Source organism: Chenopodium quinoa, unplaced genomic scaffold (genome assembly GCF_001683475.1).
Source record: "Chenopodium quinoa cultivar QQ74 unplaced genomic scaffold, ASM168347v1, whole genome shotgun sequence".
NCBI classification, from domain to species: domain Eukaryota; kingdom Viridiplantae; phylum Streptophyta; class Magnoliopsida; order Caryophyllales; family Amaranthaceae; genus Chenopodium; species Chenopodium quinoa.
Window position 1 is genome coordinate 791,735 of NW_018745080.1, and position 20,494 is coordinate 812,228.

Consider the following 20,494-nt stretch of genomic DNA (forward strand, 5'->3'; position numbering starts at 1 on the left):
TCAACGAGAGAGAAATAACAACATATAATGTATCCATGTAAATTACAACTTTGAGTGATGCAAAAGCTTAATAATTGGTAGAATTAAAACTAATAGTCTCAAAAACAGTACGGGATTTACAACATAATTATACATTCATTAGAGCCATTTGAATCACACAAATTACTTCTAGCAAGCCACTTAATTAACTAGATCTTAGATTTTCAATCAAATTATTACTTAAGGGACTCAAGCACTTCGATGACTTTGTCCAAATTGTTGTAGGAAGATCCATTTGGAACAGCAGTTGCCTCATAAGCCAACCTCCATTCCATTGTCTTTCTCTTCATCTCCTTCCCTTTCTCTCCTTCCATTAACTCTCTCACTTGCCTCTCAACTTCACTCCTCTTCACATTTGCATCGATCTCCATCCCAATCTCCCACTTGTGACAAGAAAACCAACAATTAGTTCGTTGCTCCGCGAAGAAAGGCCAACATATGATAGGCACCCCACCAATCAAAGTCTCAATTGTCGAGTTCCAAACACAATGAGTCAAAAACCCTCCAACCGCGGGGTGAGCCAACACTTGCCTTGGTTACACCAACTAGCAATAAGTCCTCTTCCTTTCATCTTCTCTAGAAACTCCGGTGGGAAATTGGCTGAATCACCGGTGACTAAATCAGGTCGAGTGATCCAAAGAAAGGGATGGTGGCTATTAGCAAGTCCCCATGCAAAATTCTATCAATTGATCATTAGTCATAATAGTAATATAATGCTTCCAAAATTGACATAAATTACAGAGTTCGGCACTTAGGCTCATAAGAATCAAGCCATTCGAGGCAACCTGTGTCCTCTTTCCACAAACTTGTACTAATTGTTTTAGTGTCTTTGTCATTGCCAACATCTATGGAATCGAGTAGGAGTGGCAATGGACCGACAGTGTAAAGGGGAGGGAAATCGAAGGCAAGAGCTTAGAGGACATCTTATTCCAAAGCATCGAAAGAGTTAAAGAGGATTGCCAAGGCTTTCTTCATGTTGAGGGTTAGTCTTAGGGCAAAGTTGAGCAGAATGTCGTTAGGATCAGTGGTTCTTATGGTTCTTGGGAGGTCCTTCAGTTTGCAACAACACTTCATTGCAGGGATCCAATCTACGACCGTGTTAAGATCACCCTTTACTATCAACAATTAATATAGAAAGTTGTAAGACAAAGTTGTACAAGTCCACCATGTGAAGGTAAAAAAAAAACGTGAACTAGCTAGACATGAAAATTCAAGAAAAAGTTGGTACTCAGAGCTGCTTGTAGTTATCATTGTAGCTCTAATAGTTGTTCGCAAAATTGTGTTACAATCTTTGTTGACATTATTAAAATGCTTATAGTAGATAGTATATTTGATAATTACTTGTACCTCAATTCAAATAGAATAAAGTATTTACTCTTTCTCTCATAGATTACTTATTTTATTTTGACTGGACACATTTATTAATGCACAATTTACCTATCAATGTCCTTATTAAGTAACTACGAGTGCTTCTCACTCAAAAAAAAAAAAAAAAAAAAAAAAGTAATTACGATTGCTCCATATTAGTTTAAGTTTTAAAAATTAAAAAAAAAAAATTGTAAATAATAATCCCAACTTTGCTGTATTTTCTTTTAATAATCCTGATTTTAGATTATTATGGAATAATCCAAAATTTGGGGCTGTTTACATTGAATACTGCTTTACTTCGAGTAAATATTATGATTTATAGTGTTGCAAGTAAGAAGAAATTAAGTTCTTATGTGCATGGTTATAATATCAACAACAAATAATAATACGAATAAAATTAGTTTGGTGGTGATAAGCCCTTTTTCTGGTTGTTTTTTTTTTTTTTTTTTTTGGGCCTCCTTTTCCCTCCAATGCCCCTTTTCGCCCAAACCACTAGTGGGAGCCCTTCAAAGTTCAAACAACATTTATATAACTCGTATATTTAAACAGGCTAAAACTTTCTTACCCTGTCAATTCAATGCGGGAGTCCCAAAATAAAAGAGTAATTTAGTATAAAGACAAACATTTTAAAAAAAATCGGATGTACAGTAAAATGTTGTACATCCAATATAAATTTACCTTAAAATGATCAAAACTTATCCTGTAATGAATGAAATTACCCATTATATATAAATTACCCTGATATAAATATAAGTCATTTATGTTTTATTGATAAAAGTTACCCAAAAAAGTCTAAAAGTTACCCTAAATTTAATAAAAGTTATCTCGATATACAGTAATATTACTATACATCGGATGTATACAAAAAATTTTATAGTACCTAGTATAAAACACTATTTTGCTCCCACTTCCTTTGCATTATTTTCAACAAACCGGGCTTAGAATGGTTGAGCATGTTGATGGGTGAAGCCAGAGATGTGGCTAGGGGGTCATTTCTTTCTTAATTCGGAGTTTTTCTCTCTAAGATGGAGCCAAGCATATAACTTGATTTCTAAAGTTAAATTAAATTGGCTACATACAAGTATTGCAATTATATTTTCAATACTTCCCCCGTTCTTTTAATGTTGCATCACTTGTTTTTTAAAGAAATTTCACAAATATTACACCATTTTTAATTTAGGACAAAAAATATCTCTATTCACGCTGCCAATACTCAGTATACCCTTACTTTTTCACACTTATTTTTTAATTTATGTTTACATCACATGAGCAATTTTGTTTTTTTTATCTTCCTCTCTCTTACTTTTTCCCACTACCAAAATTATCGTGCTCAACCTATATGGTGCAATAATTAAAAAAAAAAACAAAAGAAGTATTTTAGATGACATAAAGTGGTGCAAATTAAATATCTTAAGATAGATCAAGTATTGATAACATTTCTTAATAGGGACAAGGAAAATAACAATATTTTACAAATCCATGTAAATAACTCCTTGGGCAACGCACAAAGTCAAACAATTGGAAGAAAGATAATTAAAAAAAAAAAAATACTTGCATTCTTAAGAGCCATTTGAATCACACAAATCACTTCCAACAAGCCACTTAACTAGATCTTAGATTAAATTTTCATTTAAGGGACCCTAGCATTTTGATGACCTTGTCCAAATTGTTGTAAGAAGACCCATTTGGAGTAGCAACAGCCTCATTAGCCAACCTTTTCCATTCAATAGCATTTCTCTTCATGTCCTTCCCTTTCTCTCCTGCCAATAACTCTCTCACTTGCCTCTCAACTTCACCCCTCTTCACATTCGTATCGATCTCCATCCCAATCCCCCACTTGTGGCAAGAAAACCAACAATTAGTTTGTTGCTCCGCGAAGAAAGGCCAACAAATAATAGGCACCCCACTAATCAAAGTTTCAATTGTCGAGTTCCAACCACAATGAGTCAAAAACCCTCCAACCGCAGGATGAGCCAACACTTGCTTTTGGTTACACCAACTAGCAATAAGTCCTCTTCCTTTCGTCTCCTCTAGAAACTCCAATGGGAGATTAGCCGAATCACCAGTGACTAAATCAGGTCGCGCAATCCAAAGAAAGGGTTGGTTGCTATTAGCAAGTCCCCATGCAAACTCCATCAATTGATCATTAGTAATAACAGTAATGCTTCCAAAATTGACATAAACAACAGAGTTAGGCTCATACGAATCAAGCCATTCGAGGCAACGTGCGTCCTCTTTCCATAAACTTGTGCTAATCGTTTTAACTTCCTCGTCGTTTCCACCTTTAATTGAATCATGTAGGAGCTGCAACGGGCCGAGAGTGTAAAGGGTTGGGAAATCAGAGGAAAGAGCTTCGAGGACATCGTGCTCCAAGGCATCGAAAGAGTTTAAGAGGATCGCCGAGGCTTGTTTCAACTTGAGTACCATTCGTTGGACATAATTGAGCAGAAAATCATCAGGATTAGTGGTTCTTATAAAACTTGGGATGTCCTTCAATTGGCAACTGCCCTTCATTGCAGGGACCCAATCTACGACCGTGTTAAGGTCACCATTTGTAGTGAAATTTGCATCTGCATATATTATTATTCACAGTAACACACTATCAACAATTTAAAAAGTTTATGAGAAAATTATTATAATGTGCCTAAAAACTCCACCATGTCAAAAGTAAAAATTGTGACGTAGACATTAAAAAGTTACAAGTCGTATCATCATAAGTCTTTTTTTTTTTTTTTTTGACAAGTATCATCATAAGTCTGGTTATTCATAAAAGCATGTTATTGTTTTGACATTGCTTGATGTTTTTTTTTTTTTTTTTTCTCTTTTGCAATGTTTAGGAAGAGTCGGTGTATGAACCTGTTAGAGTTGTCTTTATATACACTAGTCTAATAATTTTTTTTAGGCGGACTATGGACATGTATTTTAAACATTTTTAGTTAATATTTTTTACCCGGCCCGAAAAGCCTGTTTAGCCCGGTCTAAATTTATAAATTTTATATAAACTTTTTCAACCCGAACCTTAGGCCAGTCGTACCCAAATTAGCTTACTGAGCCGATTTTTTATCCTCCGGCCCGCCCTTTAATCACTTCTAAAATACCTTATTTAAAAGTTTGCCTAAAGTTAAGGCATAATTTAATAGAGGACCCCACATCATATATTAGAAGAAAGTGGGCGCGAGTGAGAGCAAATAATTATTGGTTGAACAGCTTGGACTAATTTCACATGAATTAAATGATACGTTGAGCATAAGAAATAAGACAATTATATAGAACTTGACCAAACATGTAAAATAAATATTTAAGAACGGATGGCGTACAAGTTTTTTTGCTTAGACAAATAACATAAATGACCCACTTATATTCGAACTCTCGTGAGGTCGTTCAATCAAGTCTTGATAGGTCAAACTCATTAAAAAATAGGGATAGCATATAAATCCAGAAATGACTAAGGGAATTCCTATCTCTATTACTAAAAAATCTGTAATGAAATAATAATTTTGTGGAACATCCTTTATCAAAACGAAGATCAGCCTGGACCAGATACAATTTGGTCCACGGAAGTTAAAGATAAAACCATCGAGAAAGGCCGTTTTAGAGCATTATTGTAGCCACAGAAATTCTTGCGTGGACCTGGTCCACAATTATTATTGTGGACCTGAGATTTATATAAACGCAGAACTAACGTTATTTGGAACATAGTGACCGTAATTTTAACATAGTATCCTTATTTTTTAATATAGTAACCTTTATTAAAACTTGTGTGACCTTGAATGTTATTTTCGTTTACATTTCAAAAAATTAACCTCTTATAGCTTTTATATCAACATATAACCTTTATTTTAATGTAGTGACTTTTTTTTTATTATTAATAAAACAATCATAATATCTCTAATGTTAGTGGTTCACAATAAATTTGTGTGAACCAGGTCCATTTAAGAATTATTATAGTAGCCAATAATGTATGTATTTGTCGTAACATATTTTTGGCAGCATTCCAAAAACAGAATAAACACTAGTTTTACATTAACAGCAAGAAACTTATCATCTCATCCTATCACAAATTCGTTCTCTTAGGTCGTTTGTGTAACATGTTTCTAGCTATTAAAAAAAATATATTCTTCAGCGTTTTAGTTAAGGAAAATTCCTATAAAGAGTAGTAAATATGAAAATGATGAGATAATTTTTTTAAAAAATTTATCAATTTAAATTAATTAAGTATTGAAAGAATTTCTTTTTTGGTTAGAAATCTTAGGATAAGTTAATTATTCGTTGTAACGTGGAATCGTATAAGTCTTATTGTGTATACATGGGCATACAATAGAAAACTCCTTATCTTTGTTTATTTTTTAATTTGTCTCGAATTAATTACAAGTATTATTTTGAGTAATTTTTCTCTCTATCTCTATTATATAAGTCAAGGAAGAATTTGAATATTGTTTACGGAATTTTCATTAAACAATTTTGGACAATTTATTATCTCATAAATTCATACTCCATATAAAAAAAAAATATATAAATAAATAAAACCAATAAACATGGAGAAAAAAATCAATGACAAATAATTGTTAATCAATCAAAAATTTAAATTTAAAATTTAAAACTTTTGGAAACTTTATTATTAAAGATAAAATACAAGTTTATCACCTAGATAAACAAATTTTGTTTATCAATTGACAAAACTGTAAATAAATCAACATTTTTTTTATTAAATATGGGCCATAGTTGTTGATATAATTACGAAGAAGTCATGATGACTGGATTTTTGTTTGATTTATTTACGATAGCTACTTTAAGGTGATAAACTAGAGCTCCTCTTAATTAAAACATTTAATTTAATAGCTTCCTTTCATCTATATCATTTCATTTAAAATTTTCAACATATTTCCTTATTTTGAAACTTAATCAAGTTCTTTATTTTATTACTAAGGTCTTGTTCACTTCACCTTATTTTTACTCAACTGAAATTATTTTGCTAAACTTAAATTATTTTTACTGAAGTGAAATTAATTTAACTGAATTGAAATTATTTTTACTGATTTTTTATTATATTTCTTCTTTATAGTTACCGAATTTTACTGAACTGAACTTATTTTACTGAACTGAAACTATTTTTACTGAACTGAACTTATTTTTACTGAACTGAAATTAATTTTGCTAAATTGAAATTATTTTTACTTAATAATTTTTTTTAAGGAGAAGTGAACATGGCCTAACTTTAGCAATAAAATACATAGGGGATGTTCGTATTATACTACTGTTATAGGTCTTTTAATAATATTCTTAATTTTACAATCAGTTATTGATGATGAAATGTTGGAGACATTCATTGCTTAGGGTACTTTCAAAATACTCACTCCGCTCTTGTTAATGTTATACTCCCTTTGTTTTTTTTTAATGCATCAATTTGATCGGTACATTTGCCAAGACGTAACTTTGACCATTAATATCTTTAATTGTCTATTAGTAAAAATTGTAACAAAATTATATTATGAAAAAAGACATTGTGACGAATCTAATGATATATTATATAATAACATTTTTTGTTTTATAATAGCAAAAAAAAAATAAGTCAAACATGGTATGTGAATAGTGCAAAAGTCAAATTGATGCATTTAAAATAAATGGAGGGTTTTGAGATTTTGCACCATTCGTATGTGACCTTTGGCTTAACTTTTTTTACTAATAAATATAATATATACATACGTTATGTAATATGTTGTTGAATTTGTTACAATGTCCACTTTTATATATTAGTTATTTTTTCATAATTTTCATTAATATTTAAATAAAGATATTAATGGTCAAAGTTTGTGCCTCGGCAAATGTGCAAACCCAAGTATAGCACTTAAAAATAGAGGGAATAATCCCGTCAAATAAAAAATAGAGGGAATAACAATAACTAATTGATACAAGTAATAGGGATAATATTATCCAAACTTATCTTATTAAACTTTTTTTGCAAAAGGATGATTAGTCAATTATCCCTAAATTGCATTTTAAATATAAACTTATGCCATATTCTTGTCAACTAATTGATTATTTAAAGTATTTTGTGCGTGAGGGGTTTTTTTTTTTTTTTTTTTTTTTGTAAAAGCATGAGTTATATCGTAAATTGTCTAACAAATCATATTTTGTGAAAAAAGCCTAACAAATGAGTTAAAATGACATATTAAAAAGTCCACAAATTTTTATATGTGGCTGACCACACGGTGTGGCCGGGGTTATTCGGTCGGTTAGGGGTTATTCAGCCAATGTTTTGGTGTATGTCACATTGCCGCACAGTGTAGTTGATCACACCGAAAAACGTCATTTAAATGATTAATAGATTTATTCATTTAATTATGTGATTTTGACATCAAACAAAATTTTATAGAGTAAGAGCCTGTTCACTTCACCTTAAGAAAATAATACTCAGTAAAAATAATTTCAGTTCAGCAAAAATAAGTTCAGTTCAGTAAAAATAAGTTCAATTCAATAAAAATAATTTCAGTTCAGAAAAAATCAGTAACTTTAAAGAAAAAATATAACAAAAAATTAGTAAAAATAATTTCAGTTCAGCAAAAATAATTTCAGTTCAGTAAAACTAATTTCAGTTCAGTAAAAATAATTTAAGTTCAGCAAAATTAATTTCAGTTCAGTAAAAATAATTTCAGTTCAACACAAAATAAGGTGAAGTGAACGGGTCTAAATTCTTAAAGGTTAATGTTATATGACCAGGTTAGTCAAATAATAATAATAATAATAATAATAATAATAATAATAATAATAATAATCATCATCATCTAATCTAATCTAATCTTATTATTATTATTATTATTATTATTATTATTATTATTATTATTATTATTATTATTATATGCACAACTCATTTGAGTTGCACAAAAAAATTATATATGTAGTTGTAAAAATATGCGTATTCAGTTTAATAAATATGAACATATAGTTGGGTTCCTAATAAATAAATGATGCATACTTATTACTCCATATTTGTAAGAAGCGTGAGAAGTTCAGGTTCATCAAATACATAGTACAGTACAATGAAAATACATTAAATATACTTTGAAAATTCACTACATAAGTATTTTTTTTTTCTATCTATTTGTTACTTATACGAAGTATTAAACATAACACACATATTTCATTAAAAAAAAAAAAAAATACACACATCTTCAACTACCCGTCAAAACACCACACATATTCAACAATCATTCCGTCAAAAAAAAAAAAAAAAAACGATTAATTGAGCTGCCAAAGAAAAAAAAAAAAAAAAAAAAAAAAAAAAGAAAGAAAGAAAACTTCCATTAATGGGATTATCGCAAACCACCTTGCTGGTTTCCTGTTACAGTAAGCAATTACTGCATTTACATCAAGACAATGAAACATGTACACATTAATAATTACTTTTTTTTAATTAGACACGCTTATAATAGGAGTGTATTAAAGTGCCTACGAGTATATTAGATGCATCACACAATGATAGCTGATACATAAAATATATTATAGGTACATTAAACAGTTTGGATCTGAAGTATGAGCCATTTTGTTGGATATGAAACATTTATAGATTTCCGACTATGAAAAAACGTAGTATGAAATTTGAGAATAAAAATTGGTGCAATACAACTGCAAAGAGCTAATGAAATTAGTTGATGCCTTGATGGTGTACTGTGACCACTTTGCATATAGGGTAAGTAATTAATTGAGTAATAAAGTTACAACAATAATCAATCAAATAGGGTTACATTTGACAGGTGAGGGGTACTGCTTAAAAATGAGATTACTCTTATATAAGTGAAAACTTTCTTCTAACAGGAAAGAAATGGTTACTTAAGTTAACAAATGAGTTTTTTTTTTTTTTTTTAATTTACTGATGTTAGTCACGAAATAAATTGGAGTTTCCCTTATTGACAAAATAAGGTTATTCGTATGAATAATTGAGGTTACTTCTAATAACGAATAAGGGTTATTCTATATACAAACGTGGCCACACTATGTGGTTGACCATACAAAAGACTTGCTGAATTATTAAATTTTTATACTAATATGTGTAGCATTCAAACTATTGTTGCGTGTTGCATGTAGTGAGTGTAGGAAATAAACACATTTGTTTATTCTTACTAATTAAATTACCAGTACAAATTTTTCTGTTATTATTAGTTGTGGTCCACCTTTAAACATATTCGAAGTATGTGGCTGTGTATAGCAAATTGAATACACGGTTTCTAGAGATTGTTCAATTCGCAACATCCTGAGGAACTAGAGGTCAAATCTCTAATCATGGAGTTGCGTTTCGGTTTTATTTTTAGATAGTAACGTTTCATGTTATTTAGCTACCATAAGATTTACAATATCATTGAATTTTTGGAACTTAGTTAACCATTAGAATAATTACAACAATTTTACGTACACATATTATTCACAATTAAGATGATGGTATATGTAAATATCTTGTATTGTATTAGGCTTAATTTATTTGTTTACTCGTCTGCCAAACATTGAAGATTTAGGGTTTCATAATCTCCAGAAGTATCTAGAAGACCATATGAGTATTTTCACTCAAACAACTATTCATCAATGGATCTCAAGCCGATTAGTTTTAACTTACATATTATATTGCTTCGCATGAAGTTTTTATTAAGGCGATCGTTGATCGAATCTGCGATATAACTACTTTTAAGATGATTTGTAATTCTATTGAAATTTTAGATTTTCTAGAATTGTTTGTAAATACCGTTTGGCAATCTTCTATTAATAAAATCCTTTTTCTTCTTGTTAGGAAAAAAAAAAGTTATTATGTCTCAACTCTATACTCTAAGGTTAGGAAAATACTCTAAGCACATCATAACATGTGTCAAATTCACCTATCTTGGGGTTGAAAAAGTTCAGGACATATAACCCAACTCATCAACTACATTCAACAATTCCGTCACAAAGTCACAACTAATTTTTAAGAGGTTTCCAAGCACATTTCAAGCTTCCTGTCAAGACGTGTTGTATTTACGTGCCTAGGCCAACTTTTATTTTACTGTCATGTTTTGTTATGAACTTATGATTAATGAGATTGTTCATATTGATATTCATTCATATAGGTGATATACGAAGCAACAAACAATCCTATTTTTCATGAACAAACCAAAAACTGTATGTAGTGATGTCATGTGTGAAATTTACTCTCCGCCAAAAGATTAAGAAGTCAGAGAAATCCAAACACAAGTCAAAGTTTGATGTACCCCAATACAAAGCCAGCAAAAGGAGCCGTGCAGGGTGCAGCCCAACTTAAGCTCAGTGAAAGTTTCCTACCTGGGCTTGGCCCACTGGCCTAGTCCATGATTATAACATAATCCGTGACATTTTCTCCAGTTTCTTTTGTTTGTCCAATGTACTAATAAAAAAAAAATTAAAAAAAAAGTAAGAAAAAAATTATTTCAAGAGAGAAATTTTGTTTGTGATCACTCACCGAGTCACTGTTTTATGTAAAAATAAAAGATATCGTGCAAGATTTTGTTAGCATCGTCTTGAGTCTTGACTTGTAATTTAAATATTTTTTTCCAGCACGCATTTTATATTTCTGGTCTCAAATATGTCCAATGAAAATGTACAAAAAGTAAATTGGTACAAACTCAACAAAAAACATAGAGGAATACATGTTAAATGGTTAGTTTGTGTTGTAAGTTTCACTAATGAAAACAAAGTACTAGGGGTGAGCAAATCGAATATCCGGTCAAAATTTTAAGACCGGACCCGAAATTGGTTGGGACCGGGTCTTAAAATTCAGAATCAGATTGCAATTGGTTCAACCGAGTCCTAAAATTTAGGAATTGGAATTGAAAACACCGGGTACCGATTCCGGGTACCCACTATTGTCAAAATATAATACAAACTATAATACTTAGATTGGACTATTTTCATTTTTAGCGTATAAATGTATAATAGATATATGTATATATGCATTAAGCTATTTTATTTATGTTAGGTATTAATAATTTTTTTTATTTTATTTTACTAACTAGATACCTTCAATATATTTTTTATTTTTTATAAATATATATAGTTTAATATAATGTTGGTAACCGGGTACCCAACCGGTTCCGGGTCCAAAATATTGAGAAAATTGGAAATGATTGCAACCAGTTCCTTAATTTATTACCCGGAATTGGATACACCAGGTCCAATTCCGATTTGGGACCCACTGGGTCGTAACCGGTTCCGGTTCCGGTTCCAATTCTAGGTACCCAGAATTTTTGCTCACCCCTAAAACAAACTACTCCGCGATCCCTCCACAACTTTTTAATCTTACAATTTGATCACTTATTTCTCACAAAAAGTTCCAAATGTAAAGATTAAAAAGTGACGGAAGGACTAGTATCGAGTAGGCAGCTCCCGCCAGTCCTACAATTATAGGGCATTAAATCTTCCTGATATGCGTGGGAAAACCATAACCACTGTTATTTCATGCTAAACTACTAGTTCTATTGCTCGGACTATATGTAGCCGAATGTAGGTAAGATAGGAGATCCTACACATAACCATGATACTAATGCAATCCTGAACAAAAAATTTCAGTCATGAATATGACTATATGTCTCACCCACAAATGAATTCTCTTAAAATTACATTCAATTACGTTCAAAGCTCGTCTTGCAAGTAAGCACGTTAGTAGAAATATGAGATACAATCACTATCACAAAAATATATTTACCAATAATCTAATATTGACTGTATTTATCTAACCGAATAGAAGACATTCATGAATTCATGAGTAGGGTGATGGAAGAGAAACAATTCAAATAAGAACCAAAGTTATAAATTAAAAAGAGAAATTTCCAACCAAAATAAAATAAAATTGCATTGAATCGGAGAAGAATATATACGTCGGTGCAATAAATTAGACATTATTAATATAATATGTGACCTATTATGCATATAAATTAAAATCGGCAATTTGCCAACTTTCTTTTAACACCCCTACAAGTTTTTTTCCTTTTTCTTAAGTATTAATTTGAACATAAGACTAATAATTCACTTTAACATCTAATATCTAATACTTATTTAAATATCTCAACCACAAAATCTTTAAATTCAACGTGAAATTACAGGTTGGTGACACAAAGTCATTCATATGAAACTAAGAGAGAGAGAGTGAATAATTTAAAGAAAATCGTATGGAGCCCATAGAACTGATAGAAGTAATCAATTGGCCAAATTAAAATACTCCCTCCCTCCCTAATTTTTTGCTCCATTTGACTTTTCGCGGTCTCCAACAAGCATCTTAAAACGGTTATATCACCATTTTCACACGTGTAAAAATTATAAAAACTAAATATCAATAAAATGGACAATGAGACGTATCCAACAAAATCTCACATGATTACATTATCACTTATAGATTAAGAGTAATTTACGGTCAAAGTTTATAAAACTTGACCCAAATTTTTGCAATGTGGCAAAAATTTAGGGATAGAGGGAGTACTATTCATGGGGTATTGGGGTTACATTTGAAAAGTTTTTATCATTATTGCTATTTATATGCAAATAAATAGAAAAAATACATTTTAATAATCTCAATTATGGCCGATTTATTTTTAATAATCTTAACTAAAGTTTATTATCTAATAACCCTAACTATTGGGTATGTTTGCCTCTAATAGTTCCAATGACCGATAACCTGCTGGAAGGGTAAATATATATTTTTTTTTTAAAAAGCCATGTGTCAGCACATGATTGGTCTAATAAAATTTTTAAAAATTAAAAAAAAAAAGAAAAACTTAAAAAAAAAAAAAACAAAAAACAAAACAAAACAAAACAAAAACCATTCCCAGCCACCCCATCACCGTGAAACCCTAAGCTAACCCTCAGCCCACCGGAAACCGCCACGGGCCACCTCCCTAACCCCCCTTAAAACGAACGACCGACCCTCCCAACCCCCTAAACAACACCGTAAACCACTCCCTCCCTTCACTCCCCCTTTGCCGAAAAACCAAACCCGAAAAAAAAAATCGTGAAGTGTCGCTTCGGCGCTCCCCCTCCCTTCCAACACCCTTCTTAACCACCTAATCTGGGCGGCCGACCCCCTTTAACCCACCCCCGACCCCAAAACACCTCCCAGCCACCTAACCCCAAAAACTCGAATTGTTCAAGCTTCGTATTCGAGGCTTCGGCGACGGTAATGTCACCGAATCTGCACCCGGGGTTTCGCCGCCTACTCCGAAGCCATCGCCATCGCACCACCTCCGTCGACCAAAAAATCGCAGCGAAGGTGTGATTGCAAGTGGTTTATGGGGGTCGAGATTGGCTGGGCAGGTGGTTTTGTGGATCAGGGTTGCTGGCAGGTGGTTTTGGGGGTCAGGGTTGGCCGGCTGGTTGTTTTCGGTGGCTAAAGGGGGTGGTCGACCGGTCCGGCGAGGTTAGGTGGTGGGGGTAAGGGTTTCACGGTGGGAAATGTGGCTAGGATTTTTTTTTTTTTTTGTTTTTTTTGTTTTACTTTTTTTATTTTTTTGAATTTTTTTTATTTATTTTGGACTAATCACGTGTTGACACGTATCATGGTTACCTGTTATAACATGTCGTTGACTTGGTGTTAACCGGTTGGGACCATTGGAGGCAAACACATAGCATAGTTGGGATTATTAGATAATAAACATTAGTTGGGATTATTAGAAGTAAATCGCCCATAGTTGAGATTTATTAAAGTGTATTTTTTCAATAAAAAATTATCACGTACGATATGATCTTATTAAAATCATTTCAATATATGCAATTCAAACATTTGATTACTAGTACATATGTATCTTAGAAACCACTAAATGTTAAAATTATAAAAGTGACTAGAAAAAAAAAGAAAAAAAAAATTAAAAACTCATAATTTAATATACTTTTTAATTTTCTATACATTAAAGTGTTACAGTTAATTTGGAACTGAAAATATCCATGTCCTCATTTAACATATTATGAAAGCAATGATGCAAATAAATTACGTAGCTTGCCAACTTCCTCCAAACACCACTAAATGTTTTACTAGATATTTTATTTTATTATATCGCTTAGGATAAGATCAATAATTTTTTATTCATAAAAAAAACGAAAGATGAGACATTAAGACCAATAGTCTAAAATTATCTTTTACATTGGTTTAGAATTTTTTTTTTTTTTTTTTGAATAGTACATTGTATATCTCCTCTAGCGGTTTTTTTCAAGTGGAAATGCCATATAGCAAAAATTTGCTACCTTAGCAAAAATTAGTATAAATAAAAATTAAAAATAAAAAACATTAAATAAAAAAAAAAAAAAAAAAAAAAAAAAAAAAACAACACAGAAATCACAAAATATATATATATATATATATATATATATATATATATATATATATATATATATATATATATATATATATATATATATATATGCGGATCATAATAGGGGCTTAATAGGGCTTGGTGGCCCCTGATAACTTTTTTGAGAAATTTTTTTGATTAAGGTAAAGGCCCATTAAAAAAATTAAGTGTTTGCTTTATTTGTCTAGCACTCTAGCAATAGCCGCCTACTAAAGAAAGCTAATCAAATACAGTATATTCCTATTTCCTAATCTATAATAACCCAATTCTCTAGAAAGTACTGACAACCCAAAGTTCCAAACCCTTTCCTTCTTTTATGATGTTTTCAATACTTATCAACACAATTGATAAATATTTTCATTTTTTTTTCAAGGTTGCAATTCAATTCCAACTTCCAATTGATAAATCAGGTATTCATTAATTTGTAGTTTGTATGATCTATGATTGTACTTCGACTACTTTTTTTAATTATTTTTAAAAAAATTTGATTTTCAATTTTTTAAATTTATTTTTAATTAAATTTCTATGTTATATTGATCAGTTAAAGCACTAAAAAAACAAATTGATTATTTTAGGCGACAAGACGTTATGAAAGATTCAAAGTCAATAAATTACTCGGTTAAAAATATAGAGTACTTTTTTGCCTTCGGTATGTCGTTCTTTATTTCTACTAATATCTCTCTATTGATAAGTTGTTTTTAACTTTTGATTTATACGAAATACTGTATAAGCTTAGTAAAAGTTAATTAATCAAGTGAAATTTGGAAAATGATCGAGGATAACTAAACATAATTATTGATAAATTATGTATTTAATGCTTATTTCATTTGTTTGGTGTCAATTTCTCGTTGAGTGGTTGTGTAAGAGTTACAGCTCGTGTTTTGAATACTCGTATGAGTTAATTCTCTTTCCCTGTCGTTTGGAACAATCGTATTATTAGGTTGGCCATGTCAAACGGATATGCATAAAAGGAACAGTTAACTTTAATTCAGTTCAATATGTTTCCACATTTATTGACGGCTGAAGCTACCATACAACATTGAAGATGTTAACTATCCTGCAACAGTTTATTGTTAAAAAAAAAGAAAAAAAAAAAAACCAATTCGCAAGATAGATATATCAACCTAGAATTAAAGTAACCCCATCTTTTCATTTAAGTACCTTTTTTTTTAAAAAACTATTAGAGAGTAACAAAATAACTTCACTTGTTATAATTTCCTTTCTCCTCTTTCCTCTCTTCTAAACCCTAGCCTCTATTGTTGATTTGGAGGGATTTTCATCGATTTTAATCGGTGAAAAGCCTCAATTCATATTTCGCTTCTTTTTTGTTCTTTTAGATTTGTAATAATACTTCCTCTTTTTTAAAGGAACTTTTCTCCCTCGAAAAGAAAGGAGGTTTCTGATTTCTTTCGAAAGACAAGGGTTTTTCGACCTCCTTCAAAAGACAAGGTTTATCTTCTCTTTTCGAGGGAGAAATTTCTTAGTTTTGAATCTTTGATAATAGATCTAATAGATTGTCGTGAAATTATTTCATTCGTGAAAAATTTTACGAGATCCCAAAGGTTATCCAGTTTTCGAATACAATTTGATGAATCAAAATGAAAATATCCTCACAGCTAGGGATGTTAGTGGGGCGGGTCAAATAGTTGGGGCGGGAATGGGTCTTGGTTTGGCGGGTGATGGGGATAAAAACCATACCCGCCATGGGCGATGGGGCAAGGGTGGATTTTAGGTTGTACCCTCCCCATCCCCGCCCCACTTCGTACCCGCCCCATCCCCACATCCATATATTATAAAAAACAAAATTATATACTTTTATACTATTTTATAAAAATAAAAAGTATGTAAAATAAAATAGTAAATATAATACTTTGTAATACACTTATATGATAAACAAAAAAATGTGTAATATTAACAATAATTTTTTTCTTTTTGCAATCTTTATTAATTATGAAGGATTATGTATTTGAGAGGCGGGGATTAGGCGGGTCTTAGGTGGGGATTAGGTGGGGGTGGATATCCAAGTGGGGGTTGGGGCGGGGATGGTTTTGAAATTGTACCCGCCGGGACGGGGATGGGGATGAATTTTAGACCCGCCGCGGGGATGGGGATGGGGATGGGGATGAAAATTTTAGATGGGGATGGGGATGGGAAGGCCAACATCCGCCCCGCCCCGCCCCATTGACATCCCTACTCACAGCTACAAAAGATCGTGAGATTGTCTCTCCAACAAGGCTGTATTTTCCAGGGATATAGGTGGGAAATGCTCCACAGTGCAATATCTACTCGACGATCTTAGTTTCATGAAAGAATTTTTTATTTGATTCAATATCTTATGTATTTGTTAAAATCACTACTAGAAAATAGCTAATCAACGACGAAAATAATCCCTCAGAATATCCTGAAATTCCGTAGGAAATGTCGGTTTCCGACGGAATTCCGTCGGAACGCACCGTCGCATTACATTTTGTAGGAATTTGGCTATATTCCGAGGGAATTTCCGTCGGAAAGGTCCATTCCGACGGATTTTGTTCTGTCGGAGTCAAGTTTGACTAAATGGGAAAGTCCGTCGGAACATTCCGACAGACTGAATGCTTCCGACGGAATTTCCGTCGGAAAGTTTAATATATATATAAAAAAAAAAAACAGCCCCACCACCCACACCCACACCCACCACTCCTAACCCACTGCCCACCCCCTAACCCAACCACTGCCCACATCCCTGAACCCTCACCCCCCCTACCACCGTAACCCACCGCACCCCTTAACCTACTGTAACCCACCCACACCCTTAACCCCAACCCACCCCACTGCCACCCCTAACCCACCACCCCCACCCCACAATCCCGTAACCCACCCCACACCCTTAACCCACCCCCACCACCCGTAACCCCACCCCACACCCCTTAACCCCACCCCACTAACCCTAACCCACAACCCAAAACCCACCCACAACCGAAACCCCCAGATCCACCTACAAAACCCACCGTAACCCACCCTACCTCCCAAACCACCACCGAAACCACCAACATCCACAACCAACACCATAAATTAAAAAAAAAAAAAACGAAATTACAACAAAATTAATTAAAATAATAAAAAAAAATACACACCTTAATTCGACCACACAAACCTCGAAATTGTGTTTATGAGGTTAAATTCGACCATGAAAACTCTAGATCTAGAGTTTTCATGGTCGAATTTGACTTAAAAACCTTTACAAAAAATGATGTTGTTGATGTTGATGGCGAAAATGATGTTAATATTGTTGATGTTGATGGCGCAGAGGAAGAGAAGAAGGAGAAGGAGAGTAGAAGAGAAGGAGGACTGAGAAAAGGTGAAATGAGAAAGAAGGAGTGAGAAAAAGGGGCGGTTGGTGAGGGTCTTAGGGTTTTTTTTTTATTTAATTATATTTCGACGGAATATTCCGTCGGAAAATTAACGTTCCGACGGAATATTCAGTAGGAAAATTCGTACAGATTTTATTTCCGTATGAAGTTTGATGTTCGGATTTTATTTCCGTTGGAAGTTTAATGTTCCGACAGAATATTCCGTCCGAAAGCCTATATTTTCTTACGGATATATATTCCGTCGGAACTTTCCTACGGAACAGAAAATCCGTCGGAATTTCTGATTTTTCCGACGGAAATACATGTCCGTCGGAAACTGTCTGTCGGAATTCGACCTATTTCTAGTAGTGAATCAATTTTCCTTTGTAGATGTCGTATGAAAATTTATTAATGAATTAATTTTACTATTTAAAAAATAAATAACTTCACTTGTTTATAAGAGTACCCTAATTTTATTTTATTTTAGTTACTACTATCCATTCGATAACCCGATTTACTCTTCGTCATCACTCATCACCATCATTAATTACCTAATTAATTGTCTTATAATAATTGTTAGATTTCAGGATATCCATACTTAGACACTTAGTACTTCGTATTTAAAAACTCAAATCGAGAAAGACACATGTCTCCATCCTATTACACTTCTCTATCTTCTTTTCTAACCCAATGTGCCTCATGCCTTTTTACATTTTTTATTTTTTATTACACTATGTTTCTTAACTCTTTCATTTATCATTTCATCTTCATCTCCCCTCTTCAATACAACCTTTTTCTTCTGTCTTTAATTTTAGTCCTTCGACCTTCTGTTTTTTTCAAGCCTCATTTTGAATTAAAGCTCCAAAATTTTTAATTCTTTAATCATTTTTCGTTTACACAATACCCATGATGATTTATTGGTATTTCCTCACTTATCATTTCTCAATTTAATTTTCTATGAACAACTTATGCATTGTACGGGCCAAAAAACTAATTTATCATTAATTAAAGGTAAAGTGGTCACATAATATAACTAACCACATATAAGAATTTGTGTTTATCTTTACCTATCTAAAAAGAATTGATCAACATTTTCTTTGTGTGAATTTGTAAAGAAAGTAGCAAAAGGCAAAAAAATAAACAGTTTTCATCTCGAAGACTTTACAGTCAATCCTAGATACTCCATTGGTTATTGTTGATGAGATTGTTGTCTGTCACCCTTTTTGCAACGCCTATTGCACAATTTAATCACATACGGCCCAATTAAAAGCCCAAAACGATTCTATACTGGCTTAATTAATACTACTTATTTAAAGCCCAAATTTTCCTATTCAAGCCCCATCTATGAAAAGCCTACTAGGTTGTAGACTTGTACTTCGTAGTTTAGTTGGGCTGCAAATATCTGATGAAAATGTGAACCTGTAATTCAGATCAACAGGAAACTAAAGAGCTGAGGATCTCAACTGGCTTATGGAGAGAACTCTAAGCCTGAACTGATATGTACTCGATTCACTCGAAAAGTCGAAATTGACCCACTTATCATATACAAAGTATATTTAATTATAAAATTATATTCGAAAAATTTTGGGTGAGACGGACTCACCGTGAGTCCGCCGCCCAAATACAATCACCGTGACTCATCGGAAGAAAGATCGAAGCATACAGAAGCAGGATCGAAGAAGACGATCCAAATGATGATGATGAAGGTGCCGCGAAGAAGACGATTCAGATGATGATGATGAAGGTTCCGCCATTGACATAGGAAGATCAAAGCATATAGAAGTAGGATCGAAAAAGAAGATCCAGATGATGATGACGAAGGTGCCGCGAAGAAGACGATCCAAATGATGATGATGAAGGTGCCGCCATTGACATAAGCATGGTGAGTGATTCTTTGGCCATCGAAAATTCCGCCATTGATGCAGCACCTTCATCTTGAGGAGAGAGAAAGAGGAGATGCGTTTATTGAGGAGAAGGTTGAGTAGAGAGAAAATCAGAAGAGAATGTGGGGGAAATAAGCCCTAAAAATATTAATGTCAGGTATTAGATTATTATTGTTTGGTATAGATTATTATTGTCAAGTATAAAATTATTGTTGTTTGGTATTAGATTATTATTGTTTGGTATTAGATTATTATTGTCAGATATTAGAATATCATTGTCAGATATTAGAATATCATTGTCAGACATATTGGACTCACGATAAGTTCGGTCTCACGCAAAACCTTCTCAATTATATTATTGCAATTTACCTTATTTTTCTTTTATATATAATTTACTACGTCTATTTCAAGACTCAAAATTGACTCATAATCAACTATAATCCATTTACGGATATATCAACTCTACTTATGGAGTTCATGAAATTAGTGAATAGTAACTCAATTTAAAATCATCGCATGCATTCATTTAATTTCAATTACATCT

At 32.4% G+C, this 20,494-nt stretch overlaps 1 protein-coding gene, 1 long non-coding RNA gene and 1 pseudogene across 2 annotated transcripts; 1 reads left to right on the forward strand and 2 right to left on the reverse strand.

Moving 5' to 3' along the window:
- Positions 1-215: 215 nt before the first annotated feature.
- LOC110709562 lies at positions 216-2,977 on the reverse strand (annotated as a pseudogene).
- LOC110709729 (7-deoxyloganetin glucosyltransferase-like) lies at positions 2,691-3,987 on the reverse strand (the record flags this gene model as incomplete). Its single annotated transcript, XM_021887957.1, has 1 exon — positions 2,691-3,987. A coding segment is annotated over one exon (954 nt), but the record flags the coding sequence as incomplete, so codon positions are not given.
- Positions 3,988-14,906: 10,919 nt separating this feature from the next.
- LOC110709656 lies at positions 14,907-20,334 on the forward strand. Its single transcript, XR_002509001.1, has 3 exons — positions 14,907-15,148; positions 15,314-15,387; positions 19,498-20,334. It is a non-coding gene; the product is annotated as an uncharacterized LOC110709656 (long non-coding RNA).
- Positions 20,335-20,494: the final 160 nt, after the last annotated feature.